Here is a 16,707-nt window from a genome sequence, read left to right as displayed (position 1 = left end):
GTCGGTCTAGTCCGTAGTTCCTTACACAACAAAAGTTATGTTTATTTATTACTACACATACAGAATTTTACATTTAAAAGAAATGCCAGTTTATAAAAATTTAAAGTGTATTAAAATCAACGTCTTAGTCCAGATACTCTCTCAAGGTAATGAACAAACAATCGTATTTGCTGCAAACTGAAAGATTTTAAGGGATTTTTTTATTTTAAGACATTAAATCCACATACTTTACAATAATAAGCATATTATATTTTTCATTCTGTGTATTCCTCAACAAACAAGTCAAGAAACCATCAAGTTAACTCCTAAATATTTAACATTACATATAGTCTTCCTACATACTGCATTCTTTTTTGTTCAAAAGTGTCACCATATGCCTCAGTTTCTTACGATCTAGACATTCTTGCCATGACCATCAATCTCAAGGGTAAAATATCTTCCACCCATTCATCCGGAGATTGCATCATTCTCTCCCACAGGGCTGCTTCAGCAACATTAGAGTCCATCCAGTTCACTTCAGTGCCATTACTTTTACCTGAAATAATACTGACGATCAGTTGTTTTTAATATATATATATATATTTATTTTTTAAGTATGGTTATAATTTCTCTTTCAATTACCTGTTCCTGGACCCAGCCTAATACCCCCAATGAAGTGGTTGTTGAGTCTGTCGTGATCCCACACAGTAAGTTCCACACAGGCCTCCTTGAGGTCCTCTTGCCTGAAACCATCATACACTATGGTGTGGTTAAACACTGGGTTAGATGCCCTCTTCAACACTCTGGTCTTCTGACGGCTTTTTCGGCTGGTATCTGGGAGGACTGCGCTGAAATTACCAATGTCACACGTGATGGGCATCCCAGATTTAATGATCCAACATATACACAAATATATCCAATAAAACAGCTATAAATACCATTTAACAAAGGGGTCAATGGCAACACCTCTTGTAATGGGCAGATTCTTGCATTCTTTCACCCATATTTGCAAGTCACCATTCCCCTTGTTCTTGTGACCTACAGAATTAACATGCTATCAGAAAGAAAGATGCTTCTAAAAACATATTATTAGTCAAAATACAAAGTGTCAGCATCTTACAGTGAGTAGTTTGTAGGACAAAACGCAGAGCAACTTTAATCTCTGCACTCATTTCCTCACTGCCAATAGAATGTTTTGGGCTGGTGGGAACCTGGACCTGGGTTGATAAAGAAATACATGCTTTAGTGGAGTTGCAACAAACATGACCTCATATCCTTAAGTACAGGATTTTAGATGTTTTGTTCACAGACTTCTCAATAAAAGCACTTTTGAAAAACGTTTTGCTGTCCATATTTTCAACAATATTAAACTAGACACAGGCCTGATCTGTGGGTCACCAGTTAAACACTATCCTTACAGGATATTGTAACCAATAGACATGACTATCATTATCTTACCCTTCCTTTAAGTAAATATTCATTCATCTGAGTGTTATTGAAATCCCATTCGGCCAAATCGAGCTCAACCTCTCCAAGAAACATGTTACGCCCAAAAGTGTCGTTGTGCCACACAGAGGTGTTCAGCTTCTGGGTTTTCAATGTCTCCACTGGAATCTTAAACTGCATGGAAAAGGCAACTTTGATCATCAAATTCAAAACATATAACAAGTAGTTTATAATTCTCATACCCGTAGTATTTCATTGTAAGTTGGATCCAGAGTCTTCTTCCTCACGCATGTTTTTTTCTTTCCATATTTTGCTTTGTCAGGTAACAAGTAACATTTAACGTACCTGAAGATCAATCAAACAGAGCACATATATTATTGTTTATCTACAGGTGCTGGTCATATAAACAGAATATCATCAAAAAGTTGATTTATTTCACTAATTCCCTTTAAAAAGTGAAACTTGTATATTATATTCATTCATTACACACAGACTGATATATTTCAAATGTTTATTTCTTTTAATTTTGATGATTATAACTGACAACTAAGGAAAATCCTAAATTCAGTATCTGTGAAGTATCTGTGAAAAGGTTCAATATTGAAGACACCTGGTGCCACACTCTAATCAGCTAATTAACTCAAAACACCTGCAAAGGCCTTTAAATGGTCTCTCAGTCTAGTTCTGTAGGCTACACAATCATGGTGAAGACTGCTGACTTGACAGTCATCCAAAAGATGACCATTGACACCTTGCACAAGGAGGGCAAGACACAAAAGGTCATTGCAAAAGAGGCTGGCTGTTCACAGAGCTCTGTGTCGAAGCACATTAATAGAGAGGTGAAGGGAAGGAAAAGATGTGGTAGAAAAAAGTGTACAAGCAATAGGGATAACCGCAACCTGGAGAGGATTGTGAAGCAAAACCCTTTCAAAAATGTGGGGGAGATTCACAAATAGTGGCCTGCAGCTGGAGTAAGTGCTTCAAGAACCACTACGCACAGACGTATGCAAGACATGGGTTTCAGCTGTCGCATTTCTTGTGTCAAGCCTCTCTTGAACAACACACAGCGTCAGAAGTGGCTAAAGACAAAAAGGACTGGACTGCTGCTGAGTGGTGCAAAGTTATACCAGGAAGTTTTAGAGCACTTCATGCTTCCTGCTGCTGACCAACTTTATGGAGATGCAGATTTCATTTTCCAACAGAACTTGGCACCTGCACACAGTGCCAAAGCTACCAGTACCTGGTTTAAGGACCATGGTATCTCTGTTCTTAATTGGCCAGCAAACTCGCCTGACCTTAACCCCATATAAAATCTATGGGGTATTGTGAAGAGGAAGATGTGATATGCCAGACCCAACAATGCAGAAGAGCTGAAGGCTACTATCAGAGCAACCTGGGCTTTCATAACACCTGAGCAGTGCCACAGACTGATCGACTCCATGCCACGCCACATTGGTGCAGTAATTCAGACAAAAGGAGCCCCAACTAAGTACTGAGTGCTGTACATGCTCCTACTTTTCATGCTCATACTTTTCAATTGGCCAAGATTTCTAAAAATCCTTTCTTTGTGTTGGTCTTAAGTAATCTTCTAATTTTCTGAGATCCCGAATTTGGGATTTTCCTTAGTTGTCAGTTATAATCATCAAAATTTAAAGAAATAAACATTTGAAATATATCAGTCTGTGTGTAATGAATGAATATAATAAACAAGTTTCACTTTTTGAATGGAACTTTTTTCTGATATTCTAATTATATGACCAGCACCTGTATATTGAGAGAAGCTATATTCTTCTGATGACAAATATTATTTCACTTACGGGTCAGATCGGTTCCTCTTGACATCCGCCACGGCGAGGTCCTTGCATTGCACAACAAAGATGTGGAACTCTCCCAGTTTTTGCACATAGTGAATGGCTAACTGGATTGTGCCTTTGACCTCCAGATTACCAAACTCACTACTGTAGATGCTCATTACACTGCCAGTGACCTACAAATACCCCGCACAAAGACACAGATCTAAACAGGAACCGTTTTATTATTGCGTGTTGTAAACGTGCAAAAATAGATTCATACGTGTATTTGCATTATATTAGAGCAAAATTAGTTGGTGTCACATACAGAGGACATGGAGGCCACCTCAGAGCAAATGCTAAAATTAGAAGGAGTGTTGCATGTTCTCAGTTTGTCATATTGGAAACTGCTCACTGATGCACAGTCGCTGTTTCTGAAATCCATCTATCAGTCACATGCACAAACAACAGGAGATTGTTAGCTTGTATGCAGGTTAATAAAGGCAGTGGATGGTGTTGTTTAGCTCAAGGTAGTGATAAGGCAAATCATAAAAATCATAATTAAGTGATATTCCACATCAGCATTTAAGATGCTCATGGGTTTTGGTTTGTTTTTTACCTCTTGTTGCATGAATGCAGGATTTGACATACTCATCATCTTCACCTGTTCTGGGTCGGATAAGGATGTTTTGGTGATGGAAGTCACTGCAGATATTGAGAAAAAAGAAATCTATAATTTTAGTGAATGCACATTCTGGATAAAGATACAGAAGGAATTTGAGTTAGTTTTAGTAGAAATAACTGATTCTGAAGAGTTCTGAGATTTTGAAGAGCACATTTGATATTTTATGAAGATAATTGATTTAGTTACTCTTATCTAACTCACCATTAGGTGGTACGGAATGCAAACCACTTCAATCATTACCATTAATCCATATGCTCATAAAATTTTCATGCGTCAGTTAATGCATTCCCTTTTCAAGAAGTAAAATATACATGAAAGACCAAGGGTCGATTATGTAAAGGATGTTTAATGTCCTTGACGCTAATTTTATTTCAAGAGCTTACCTTCTGCTCTTAATGTAATAATGAAAATGTATAATACTATGATCTACAGCTACAGCAGAGGCTGCTATCAAAATCATTTAACATAATTATGAAATGTATTTACAAATTGACATGTATTTACTTTATTATGAACTTATTATTAATAATCTATTTATCAAAAATAAGTATTTACCATTTTCCATACTCAGCCCAACATCACTCCTTGGGTCAGTCTTCCATCTCTCTTCTTGGTTCAGATGACAAAGTATTGATAAATAAAGATTTAAACAAAAATTTACTCATTATCTTATCAAACACTATGAAATGCAGTACAGCATAAAATGCTTGAGAAACCTTGGGAGTTATTAACAAATGTCCAGCAGAGGGCGAATGAGACTCATACAGAACTGAGCTAGGGCTCTGTACTATCCATGATTCTCAAAGACCAAGACATTTGGACTTTACCTTAAATAAGGTCTTAAAGTCAACAAAACATAGGGCAAGAAAGATAAAGGAAACTTACGTAAAGGTGTGGATGCCAGGTCCTCTAAACTCTTGGAAATAGAGATGGGTCTGGCATTGGCTCGTTCAAGGGCAGCTTTGACAGGGCTGTCATCCTCACTGTCCCCTGTCACAGCCCATATCAAGAAAGAATCAACAAACCATACAAAAACAGAAGTCTACTGATCCATTATATACAACTGAATATCTGATTTGAAACATTGATTTAATGTGGTATTTCCATCCATTAGCTTTCTGGTTTCAGGGGATTTTAAAATGTATATGTAATTATTATTGTGTACATTGTATGTAATTTTAAACATAACACCAAAAGCTAGTTAAAAATCAATATAGCCAAATAATAAATTATTTAGTATTAGTTATAGATTTAAAATATAACAATTAAAATACTAAAATAATTATGAAATTTAAAATGTAATAAATGAAAACAATATAATATTTTAATGATTGTAAGCTGATTCTTCAGTGTCAATAGGTAATTGTGTTCATATGACTGTAACTGTAAACAATATTTCAAACACCATGTTATAAAATGAATCGTACCAAGAAAAAAATAAGTTTAATGATTTCAAATAAAAAAGTTCTGATTGTTGAATTAGATTATTAGATCATTATAGAAACACGTACTGTAGAGGCAGGGCTTAAATAGTTATAAACCTGTAGAGGTAAGGTAAGTTGATCATTTCTACAAACTTGAGCAACTTACTTGAGCAAAGTATCAAGAAGGACATGGTTCTCAGGACACACTGAGCAATTGTTTAAAAATCATAAACCCTGCTTCCACAAGAATCACAGAACCAATCAAGATCTTTTCTACTAAAACTAGACTGTACCAAAATGGAGAGGTGAGCTCACAGTATGAACTGGTGTGTGAGATTGACCAGGCCTCAGGTGTGGAGCTCCCAGAGGAGTCAAAGGTGATCTCCTCTGATTCGAGCAGGGAGTGTTGAGAAGGAGAGCTCTCACTGCTCATTCTGCCTTGGCTCACCTGTTCGAAAGTTTCACCTGCCTGCACATTAATCTGTTTTCTTTCATCTAAGACTGCCTGCTCAGGTACGCCCAGGTAATAGTGTAAACTCAGGGGAATATAAAACCGGGTCAGAGAGTCCGCTGACAACTTTCGTTCTTTGGGCATGATGGGTCTTACATCACAGCCTCCATCTGAAGTCTTCCTGTGGTGTTCAGGAGAGGTGCAAGACCTGGTTTGCCCTTTATCAACCCTTACAGTGCCAGGACTCTTGTTGGCGGGATTGATATCTATTGCAAAGGTTCTTATGGGAGAACTTAAGGGATCCTTCCTGGTTTCTTTGTTTGGATATGAATCTCTACGAGGTACTTTAGACTGCAGTAATGGGCTGGGAGTTCCGGGTTGGGCTTGGTCTTTTGGGTGGTAAATGTCAGTGGACTGTGGCTCATCATGTTCACCATTTGCAATGAGACTTCTGAGGGGAGATGATGGTGGACTTGGCTTTGAGTGTTTGTCTGAAATGGACTGTTTGAAATTACAAATATTCTGGGTTATGTAATGTACCCTACCTCTGATATCTTGAAGGTCTTGTAATGGCACTGTACTTGGACTTTTTTGGTTTTCCTCGGTCTGTTCCATCTTCTCTTTTTGTGTCAGTCCAGCCTCTTTGAAACTCATTCTGCCTGGGGAACTTTGGCTGGTTGATCTGATGTCAAACTGAGGTTCAGAAAGTTCTATTGAAGAATGTTTTGGAGATGACTCTGGGGATGGATCTTTAACATTAGCTCTGCATGTTGGTGAGCTTACAATTACTCTAACGCCACTTTTTTCTTTCTCCCAAAATGACTTGAGATCATTAATTGAAACTTTATCCTCCTGTTGACTTGGGGACATTTTGAAGGTGGAGATTTCCTTCTTCAAGTCAGATATGTCCCTGGAGATTGACTCTTCCTGTAGCTCATTGCCCAGAGATTTATCTTTGTGTTTTAGCAATGGACTGGGTGACAATTTGGCATTCATTTTAACTGTGAGAGTTTGTAGTTCACTGCTTGACACTTCACTGCTTGAGTCCCTATTGCTCTCCAAACTAGAAGCGTTCTCATCTTCATGTGAGGATGTGGCTGATATATCAACACCACTGGATGTTCTTCTACGTAAGATTGGCGAAATCTCACATGATGTAGATTGTACATCAACTGGATTTGGATCATTGGGATTGGGTTTGGATGGGCTGATGCTGGAATCTGACAGCCTTCGTTCCACACCTTCATGATAATTCTCATTAAGCTGAGATGGCTCACTTTCTTCTACCTCCGAATCTCTTTTGATGCTCAGTATTTTAGGTCCTTTGTTGCCCCTTTCCCAGAATGACTTCAGGTTGGCTAGTCTTCCAGTTGATATTTCACCTTGGTCAAACGTCTCTATTTGAGGAGGATCTTCGCATATTGGTATGTCTGTTTTTTCCTGCATTATTTCTGCAGTCTTGCTTGTAGGAACAGAGGTCTGTGGAAGTATATTATCATCATCAGACCTCAAAGTACAAGATATTTTATATTGTGAACTTTCTGTTTTATCTTGACTTATGTCTTCTTGGTCAGATGCTCGAACTTCATGAATCGTATCTTTTTTCTCTGCTCTCGAAAACAATGAAAAAAGTCCCCTACGTGTATTTGGTGGTGGCTTGGTCTTCGGCTGTAAAACTGAAGGCACTGAATCTTCTGACTTGGCTTCTGGGCTTTCATGATCTTTTGGTTCCTTTTCATCCATCTCTTTTTTAACTAGCGACTCCTTCAGCTTTCCATCTCGAGAGCCTCTCCCAAACCATCCAAGTACCTTAGAAAATGAACGACGCTCTTCCACTGTAACTTTGTCAGTCTGGCCTTCTGCACTTAACCCAATGGCCTTACCTGCTACCTCAGTAGAGCCGTGGAAGTTGGACACCTGTGAGTGCTGAGGCTCACCATAAACCTCATGATGTCCTGCAGTGAAGACAATCACAAGTTTTAAAAATTACATTTTTGCATGCAAGTGAGATAATAATACTTTTAATGACTTCCAAAAACAAAATTACATTAAATGACATACATCTGACCATGAGATCAGATGATATAATTACACTTTAAAATTGCAGTTAACACCCAGACAGTAGTCATTTCTTGCAGTGCTTATTTACTAATCACCATTTGTAGATTAATCAACATACACATAAGCATTTACCAGAAGCTATGTGCTGTATATGGTAGGCACACACATGCAGTTAGTATTAGGGTGCATTGATGCGTTAGCATGTTAACTTCTGAATTACAAGCTTATATATATTTTTTTTTGGCAGATTATCTCATTTAAACACATTTCTTGGGTTTGATTATATTGTTAAAGTTCAGGATGTCTTAACAAAAGGGTTTTGGAACAACCATTTCTCACTATCTACCTGTCCTTCCTTCAACCTTTCTACAGGCTCAGATTGGGATGCATCCCACATTGGGATGTTCGTGATTTTTAGGGGACTTCAGACTGCTGTGTATAACTTTGTAAACCACAGGAAGTTGGCAATTCTCAGACCGCTATGCTAATTCCATGCGTTAATGGGATAGTTCAACCAGAATGAAAATTGAAACTCAGAATTGATAATCATTTATTCACCCACATGTCATTCCAGACTTGTTACTTTTTCTTTTGTGGAACACAGATGAAGAGTGCCTTTGAATACATGTTTGGAACAACATGACAGCGAATAAAGGAATTTTCATTTCCTGGCTGAACTAATCCTTTTGAGTACTTCTCGTGGATACAACCTTGTTACTGGTGTCTGTGATATTGCTTCTATCCTGTTCCGACAGAGGACACCAGTCTTCTTCCAGGACACTGTGCTCTCCTTGCACCCTCTCTATAGGTCCAACGACAGAGGAGAGAAGCGGACCTTTTTCCTATTTAACCACCCTGATGCAGAGTGCACTAAGCAGGGGGAAAGAGGAGGGCTGATGGGAGTTTCAGGACTGAAGGGGCCGACTGTAGCTGAAGATTGACTGCTGCTGTTGTCGTCATCATTGGTAGAACTTTTGGAGATGCAAGGAGTCAGTAGAGCTACAGCTAGAGATGTCGAAGCAGGGGCCACAACCTATTTAACGCCATTGTCACTGATGGCAGTGTCCAGGGAAAAGATTTTGCAGAAGTACAACAGTAATCTTTTTTTTTTGGTACAGTTTTGCATTGTGTGATTGTGTGAGTGTCAGTGTTGTCTGTTTTTGGAGTAGTGTGATGGAGTGTGCAGTTCTCAGCTGGAAGGAAAGTCTCAGAGGGAGCAAAGACACATACATGCACAAAAACGTGAGTTCATGTTTTATGATGAATTCATTTTGTATTTCAATTAACAGTTCTGTTCTTGTAACAGCAGTACAGTATCTGTTAATTGATGAAAGTTGAATGGTACAGCAATGAGATGCATGGGATTAAAGCTTGCAAGCAATCTAGGAATATAATGGTACGTCTTCAAGTCAGGGATAATAGACATATTGATACCATATCAAATACGGGCCTACATAGTTCAGCAGAGTATTCACAGTCAGTGCTCACATTTTTACTTTTACAGTGTATGTATTTGTGGCCTATTCCAAACATTCACAACTTTGAACCCTTTGCACTCATAACAATAATACTAGCCTTACTATACTAAAAGCCCATCAAAAATGTACCATCTATGTCTGAGGTACAAACTGGTCATGCGTGGCAGCTTAACTGCTTAGAACAACATATTTCTCAGTACAATCTTCTTAAAGTTTGGCAGCTCCATAAAACTTATTACTCAAGATCACTACAGGTTCAACTTTCTCCGGAAATGATTTGGCCAGACCATTTCAAGGAACAGCACCTTTTTTGCATGTCTTGTAATAACTCTAAATGCCACACATTACATTTCAATGCCTTTAGTGTTCCTGTAGCTCAATTGGTAGAGCGTTGCTTTATCAAGCGCAAGGTTGGGGGTTCGATTCCCCTGGAAAACATGATATGTAAAAATTGATAGCCTGAATGCACTGTAAGTCGCTTTGGATAAAAGTGTCTGCTAAATGCATAAATTTAATTTAATTTAATTTTATGCCAATTATAAAACTACACCTTGGTTAGTCTATACTAATTATACAAGCAGAGTAAAGTTGAATCGTGGAAATATACAAAACTACACTATTGTTGTACTTGTGCAAATGATTATTGAGTGTTTACACTCCTGTTTGACCTCAGAGAAGAATTTGATACATACATAATCAAAAACCAGTGGCCAACAGGTTTTGTTGGCAACATATAATACAAATGTAGCACTGCATTATACAAGTTAAAGTGACAAAATAAGGTTTAATAGATATGCATGCAGTTATTATGCCCAGAGCAGCACAGATCATGTCAAGCCATAACCATAGCTCAGAAGAGCTAAACCTGCTGTACGCAATGGAGATCAGTCAAACAAACTTACTGTTCTAGCAAGAAATATGTTTTCCAAATATGGATATCTGACCCTTTGCTCATCAGAACATAAACTCCAATAAAAACCTCATCTATTACTGGACTGAACAATATCAAAATAATCACACAAATGTTAAATCTGTGGTAATCACATGTGTTAGTTCATAGAGATCATCTCTCAAAAGCAGAGAGCTGGTATCCAGCTGTAGTTCTGACAGAAAATGCTACATTAAAAACTGTAAATCAGTGTTGCTATTGTTAACAAATCTAATGAAAATTATGATTTACTAATCAGCAATTAAAATAAAGCTAACACAAAATAAAATGTAATAATTAGATGAAAAAATGTAACTTAAAACCTAAACATGATATCATTAAATGTAATATGAAGTTAAAAACTTTTTAAACATTCAGCATTAAAATGGGAAGTCCTGGAACGCCTGTATCTTTGTCACCATTTTAACAATAAACTGAATTATTTTTTTTATAGTGACACCCTACAGGGTGTATAAAAATCAATTTGTGGATCAATTTAGAAGATAATTCTCACCCTCAGCAGGTGTCTGATCAGACTCTTTCACGCCATTGATATCTCTGGCATCATCTCTCTTCGATCGCACACTACTGAATGGATTCTCCCATGGCTACATAATAAATTTAATGGAATCATGAAAATGCACAATAAAGAAAACTGAAAAAATGAGGAAAAAAATGAATGAGTAACTAGATTTAGTGTAGTGTACCTTGATTTGAGGTCTCTGCCTTTCCCCCTGGGCTTCTGCCAACTCATCATCCACCCTGTATGATTTGATCATATAGATTCATATAAATAATTAAATTAAATGCAATATTCACCAACATGATAAAAACCAATAAGCCACTGAAAGCTTTGTGCATTGTGAACAGTTTCTATATGTCTATATTCAATCATCAATACATCTCTATGGTGCTGGTCCTGAACCCCCTGGAAAGTCACAAGATTCAGCAAAGAACTAAGTTTCCATGTTGCTATTTGACAGTATAATGCCGTTACATGGTGTGTCAGAGGGAAAAACAGCAGCACGTGAAATCTGACCCTTGAAGCAGCTTACTGGCAACAGATTCCCTCACCAATGTCTGGGAATACATGGGAAAAAATTGCCCTACAGATTATGTTAGACCTAGAGTACAGGTTCACTCCTGAATCTCTGCCAAACTCACAAACATTTCATAAACAAGCATGCATAAACTGGAGACAGATTACGTTTCTTTTCATGTTGTTTTACATGAGCTGTGATGAGAGCTTTAAAAGTTAGTGTCCACAAAATTAAGTCTGCTGATGACAGTATGATCAGTCCAGCCATGCTAATGGGCGGATGCAGCATTGATGTGTTGAAAAGGCAGAGCCACCCAAAATTTCCTTTAATCAAGTATAACAATGGCATGGGCTTGGTACTGATAACAGAAACGCAATTTGAGTTTAGTAACTTTTGTTTAGGAACAGTGAACTTGTCTTTCTTTTTTTTTATAATGCACCCTGGGTGAGCATAAGAGACACTTAAAAACTCCACACACTTACATGATATGAGTTTATATAAAGACCTAATAGTTTATATAAAGTGTTCAGTTACGCTTTGGTTGTATCTCGCTTACAGCATGAAAAAAAGGTGCATGAACACAAACATCTACTTATGCAACATTTAAAAATGTTGTACCTGGTATCATAATGACCAGCATACTTAATTACATAAATTACAAACATTCATATAAATGTGATTACACTGCATTCTGCAAGATTTCACATCACAGGTATGACAAAAACAAGAAAACCCAACAATATTCCAGAATGTGCTGCACCACGTTTCAATCAGATGAAACGCTGTACTGGAATTTTCTAATCATAAATCTACTTAACACCAAAAGCTCACCTCTCATTGTGTGATTCTGTGGATGGATCCTCAATAAGGCCTAAAAGCTCTGGAGGGATGTATACATCTTTCTTCTCACCATAAACACTGCTGGGTTTCTCAGACCATCTTTGAGAAAGCTCCACTACAATAAGAGACATTTGTAATGCTCAAACATACATTAACAGACACAACCCCACATCTAAACATTTAATGGAACTACATGATATATATGATTTAACAAATGTTTGATTTATGGGCGATTTTTTATTAATGCTAAAAATGTGATATGAAACAAACAACAAAAAAAGTTATGTAAACACTGAGTTCAGGTGCTAATCAGGGACGGGGTACATGCAATGGAAATAATGAGAGACATAAACAGACTAGAGCCCTTTCTCTATCTGATTCTGTCCGCTGGCAACACTCACAGATCGTCACGGGTTTCTTCTGTCTCATGGATGTTCTGATGATGTCGGAGCCATGGATCCTGTCTCTGTGTCTGTGATTCTTTGTCTCATAAAACCACTCCCCAGTCAAGTACTTCAGCCTGTTTCTGTCTCGCTCAGTCTTACGAAGCTGCCTGAAAAGACATCCAATTTATAAATAAATAAATGAATACACACACACACACTGTATATACACGCACACACACACACACACATATAAATGGTCACCGAATAAAAATATCCTGGTGTCCCAGAAGTACAGAATGAGCTTTAGCAGTGACATCCAAACTGACAAATCCCAGACATTGTCTAAACTCTGAGCTGTTACTCTGGACTGTATAACTGTGAGAAGTTTTTTTTCAGCACCCAGATTTTATGTTACATTAAATGCAACTAACACATCCTCAAATCTGTAACCCATATTAAATGTAGCCTGGGACTACTCTGGGACTGTCTCTTTTTATACATTTGTTTAAGTTAAGGACGGCGGTATGTCATACAACCTCCTTATGTTTGCATCTGCATCAATTCATGGCTAAATATTAAACAGTTTGATGGAATAAATGGCTTTTGATTTTATAAGCTTTTGTAGTTTGCTATCTTAACTATGCACAATAATATGGTGGGTAACATTTTATTGTTTGCAGTTAGCAATATCATAGATTTTTTTTTATTACTATTATTTTATTACTATGTTATTATCCTATTTGAACAAACATGTGAACCATTTTGGGGTTAATTCAATCAATTCAGTAAACTAATACAAAAGGGAGAAGGCAAATGAAGATGTAGAATTATTTAACACATTAAAAATCAATAGCAAGGGGCATTAGTTTTCATTATTTCATCCTCGTGTTGTTCCAAACCTGTATGACATTGAGTGGAACATAAAAGATGTTAAGAACATTGTCCCTGTTTTTATTGCCCATACATTGCAAGTAAATGGTTTCCAGGGTTATCTTGGATGTTATCCAGTAAAAGACATCCATCTGTGTTTACAAACAAAAACAATGAAAAAATGGAAATATGGAATGCAAAAATGCATTCTGTGTGAATGGCCTATTAACGGACTATTGCTTAAATAACTAGTTAGGCCTAATTATACATGATCAGAGCAAATTCATTTATTTTCTTCATCCACCAAACTCACTTGACCCTCTGTTCTTCCAGCTTCTTAAGCTCTGCATCTCTATTCAGCACTGCCAGGATCATCTCTTGCTCTTCCTCTGTCAGATAACTCAGGTCAATCATGATGAATGGCTTCAGGGTAGGTGATTATAACAGATGAGTCTCAGATCGCCTCTGACTGGTTCACTGAAAGTGTCAAGAGCATCACTGAGTCACTGCATCACATCGTGAAGAACATCAGAGGAGCACCTGCACCAGACAGACAGAAGGAGTTTCAACAAATTAAAAAAACACAGTATGAGCTTGGCTCACCAAGAACTATGTCTTCCCTGTGAATACTTCTAACCATTAAGATATCACATGATCCTAATTGTTCCTAATGAATCTGTGAGCTGTACTTTCAAGACTTTTGCTTCCAGCATCCTCTATGCTTCACTTAACATCTAAAATAACGTTGTTTCTCTATATCAGCTCTGGTCCATACAGTATGTGCTCAACACTGGACATGTGACATGGCATTCTCAGATGACTATCAGAGGATATGTGTACTGGCTGCTTCTCAGAGCACAGAGCACAGTCAAAGACTCTTTTATTCCTAAATCAAATTACACTTAACTCAAATTAGGTGGCAGCACACAAATGGTATCAATTTGAACAGTCTGCTTTTCTAAAAAAACAGTTTAGAAAACCATGGCAAAAAAAAAAAAAAATGAATACATCTAAACAATTTAAAGAACAGGATTTATGATATTTTTGGATGGAATTACCACTGGCAGAATTTTACATGTCTGGATAAGGTAATATAACAAACAGAATAAATGCTGAACAAATCTCTTATAAATAGTTTACAAAAAGCTTTTTTTTTTTTTTTTTAAGTGTTGTTTTTTTTATACCAAAGATACTTTTTTCATAAATAAAAATGTGAAATTTATGATTATTTTTTTTTTCATTTACTTGTTTTATTTATTAATTCCTTTGCATATTGTAACATCCAATTTTTATGTATCATAAAAAAAAAGAACAGCAATAAGTTCCTACGTCTTGCATGGGCATATCTGGGTGTCTAGATAAAGCTGCACATTCCAGCCAGAGTGGAAGTTTGTTGTTACTTTCCTATTTTAGAAATCTGTTCCCGAGTCCTGTTCTTGACTGAGTCATTTCCATGAAAAATGCCTCTTAATGGGTTTACTCAACACACACACAAAACATATCTGACAAGCATTTCCCTTCTTGTTCCAAGAAGAACAGTATGATTCTCTAGAAGTTTTATTTTTAAACATTTACTTCTTTTAAAATCTAATAAATACTGCTAAATGATTTCTCTCAGTACAAATCAGATTTCAAAAAGACACAGTTAAGCATTTACATGTCCGGTGGGGTTCTGAGAAAAGCAGGTCATGACAACATAGTTGGGATGGTCACCTGAGGCAGGATCGGTAAATCATAACTTTTCAAGGGATACAACATTACCAAAATAGAGAAGAACTGTTCTCATCCAGACAGTAAACATGAATAATAAATGTTAACCATTTGCCTATTCCACATCCCTTTGAGGCATGTAACATAACAAAGAGTCGCCACCTGGTTTGGGTTCACATTATAGGTGTGCAGTTTTACTGTGTGACAAACCATTTTACAAGATTCTAAGCATCTGATATTTTCAGTAACTATGAGAATGCTTTAGTTTTTCTTTTCTTTTCTTTTTCATCCTAGACAATGTAAATTGTGTACATAAAAAGCTTTGAACATTTGGTGTATATTTGTTGACTTTTTATTATTTTATTTTATTTATTTATTTATCTATGTTTGGGGGCATCTTAAACCAAGACAATGATTAAATTATGTGTTTAAGATGGGTTTTTAGTAATGTTACTGTGGAATAAAATGGCCTTTCACACAGAACTCTTCCAGAAGCACTCATTTAACTAATCACTGTCTGATCTGGATGTAAATAAATAGTCCGCGTTCTTTCTCTAAATAGCTTTACAAGAATTAACAAATTAAGGAAACAGGAAAAGAGAAAAAAATCGCAGTGGCTCCAGAGATCAGAAAACAAAACTCCAGGAATGAAAACAACTTAATGAAATGAGCGCCTGTTGAAACAGAACCCACCCCTGTCAGAGCATGCAGCAGAACTTCCAACTCACTGCAGGGGAATTGTTGAGTGAAGTTAAAGCCTTAAAAAGTAAAACAGTATCTATTAAGGTAAAATTTAACAACTGACAAGCAAAAGTTTACCTGAGTCTCGCTCGCGTGGCTGCTACTAGACCGCATCATTTCCCAACACTGCTACTGTAACATCTGAAACACCAGAGGAGTGTAATCCATTTGCCGGTCACTCGCTGATATGAACCAAATTATTTAAAGCTCCGGCTTTAAAGTGAGGCGTGTGTTTACGGTGGGTGTGTGCTCCTACACTCACGAACTCGCGTGCACACTAGTAAGAGCTAAAAATGAGCGCTGTTGATAAACTTGTGGAGAGTTCAAACGATATTCACAGAATGCTGTCATGAGGTTCACTACGTTTTGACATAAAACCCTTGTGCGCGCTCATAAAGGCGTGGTCACGCTCGGGCACTCTCATAGTCTTTTAATGTTTAGTTTTAGTTTAGTTTAGTTTAGTTTAGTTTAGTTTAGTTTAGTTTAGTTTATTTCAGACAGGCAACTCCGAGCTAATGTAGAACAACATATTTACATCAGTCTGAACAGGTGTAGGCTGAAGCTCTTGCTTATAATGCCTACCCTCATAGTGCGAACTACGGGGGAGCTAGGGGGAGCTCGGCTCCCCTTAATAAGACATGGGCTACCCTGAAAACGAGAAATCTGAAATTTTGGGGGGTCTCAAAAAATACTGACAATGTGGATATTTTTAAGTGCAATTTCAGTTTTGTAATGTGATTATGATGGCAAAAATATTATTCATTCATGCATGACGGCGATTAAAACCTAATTAACTTCAATAAAGATTAAAGACGTCACAGCATCAAGGTGTGGGGGTGCTGCGCTGCAAATTCCATGTTAGTATGTCATAGGTTCGT

The 16,707-nt window shown here is 37.2% G+C and overlaps 1 protein-coding gene across 4 annotated transcripts; it reads right to left on the bottom strand.

The window, feature by feature from the left end:
• Nucleotides 1-178: 178 nt before the first annotated feature.
• On the bottom strand, nucleotides 179-16,170 carry LOC127965856 (synaptotagmin-like protein 2). Of its 4 annotated transcripts, none has more exons than XM_052566545.1 (18): nucleotides 15,908-16,170; nucleotides 13,692-13,918; nucleotides 12,524-12,675; nucleotides 12,114-12,237; nucleotides 10,950-11,004; nucleotides 10,757-10,850; nucleotides 5,640-7,730; nucleotides 4,786-4,890; nucleotides 4,456-4,509; nucleotides 3,835-3,920; nucleotides 3,544-3,660; nucleotides 3,243-3,412; nucleotides 1,668-1,770; nucleotides 1,438-1,599; nucleotides 1,100-1,196; nucleotides 918-1,017; nucleotides 622-827; nucleotides 179-535 (listed from the first exon to the last, which is right to left on the bottom strand). In XM_052566545.1, the coding sequence occupies exons 2-18, from the start codon at nucleotides 13,790-13,792 to the stop codon at nucleotides 387-389; spliced, it is 3,966 nt and encodes a 1,321-aa protein (XP_052422505.1). In that variant the 5' UTR covers nucleotides 13,793-13,918; nucleotides 15,908-16,170; the 3' UTR covers nucleotides 179-386. The 4 variants fall into 4 exon arrangements, with proteins under 4 accessions (XP_052422505.1, XP_052422507.1, XP_052422508.1 ...); XM_052566547.1 differs by having other exon boundaries at nucleotides 6,321-7,730; XM_052566548.1 differs by having other exon boundaries at nucleotides 7,659-7,730.
• Between the last annotated feature and the right edge of the window lie 537 nt (nucleotides 16,171-16,707).

This window comes from Carassius gibelio, chromosome B10 (assembly GCF_023724105.1).
Source record: "Carassius gibelio isolate Cgi1373 ecotype wild population from Czech Republic chromosome B10, carGib1.2-hapl.c, whole genome shotgun sequence".
In the NCBI taxonomy this organism is placed as follows: Eukaryota; Metazoa; Chordata; class Actinopteri; order Cypriniformes; family Cyprinidae; genus Carassius; species Carassius gibelio.
The sequence above is the reverse complement of the archived record's forward strand: the minus strand, read 5'-3'. Positions and strand labels throughout refer to the sequence as shown.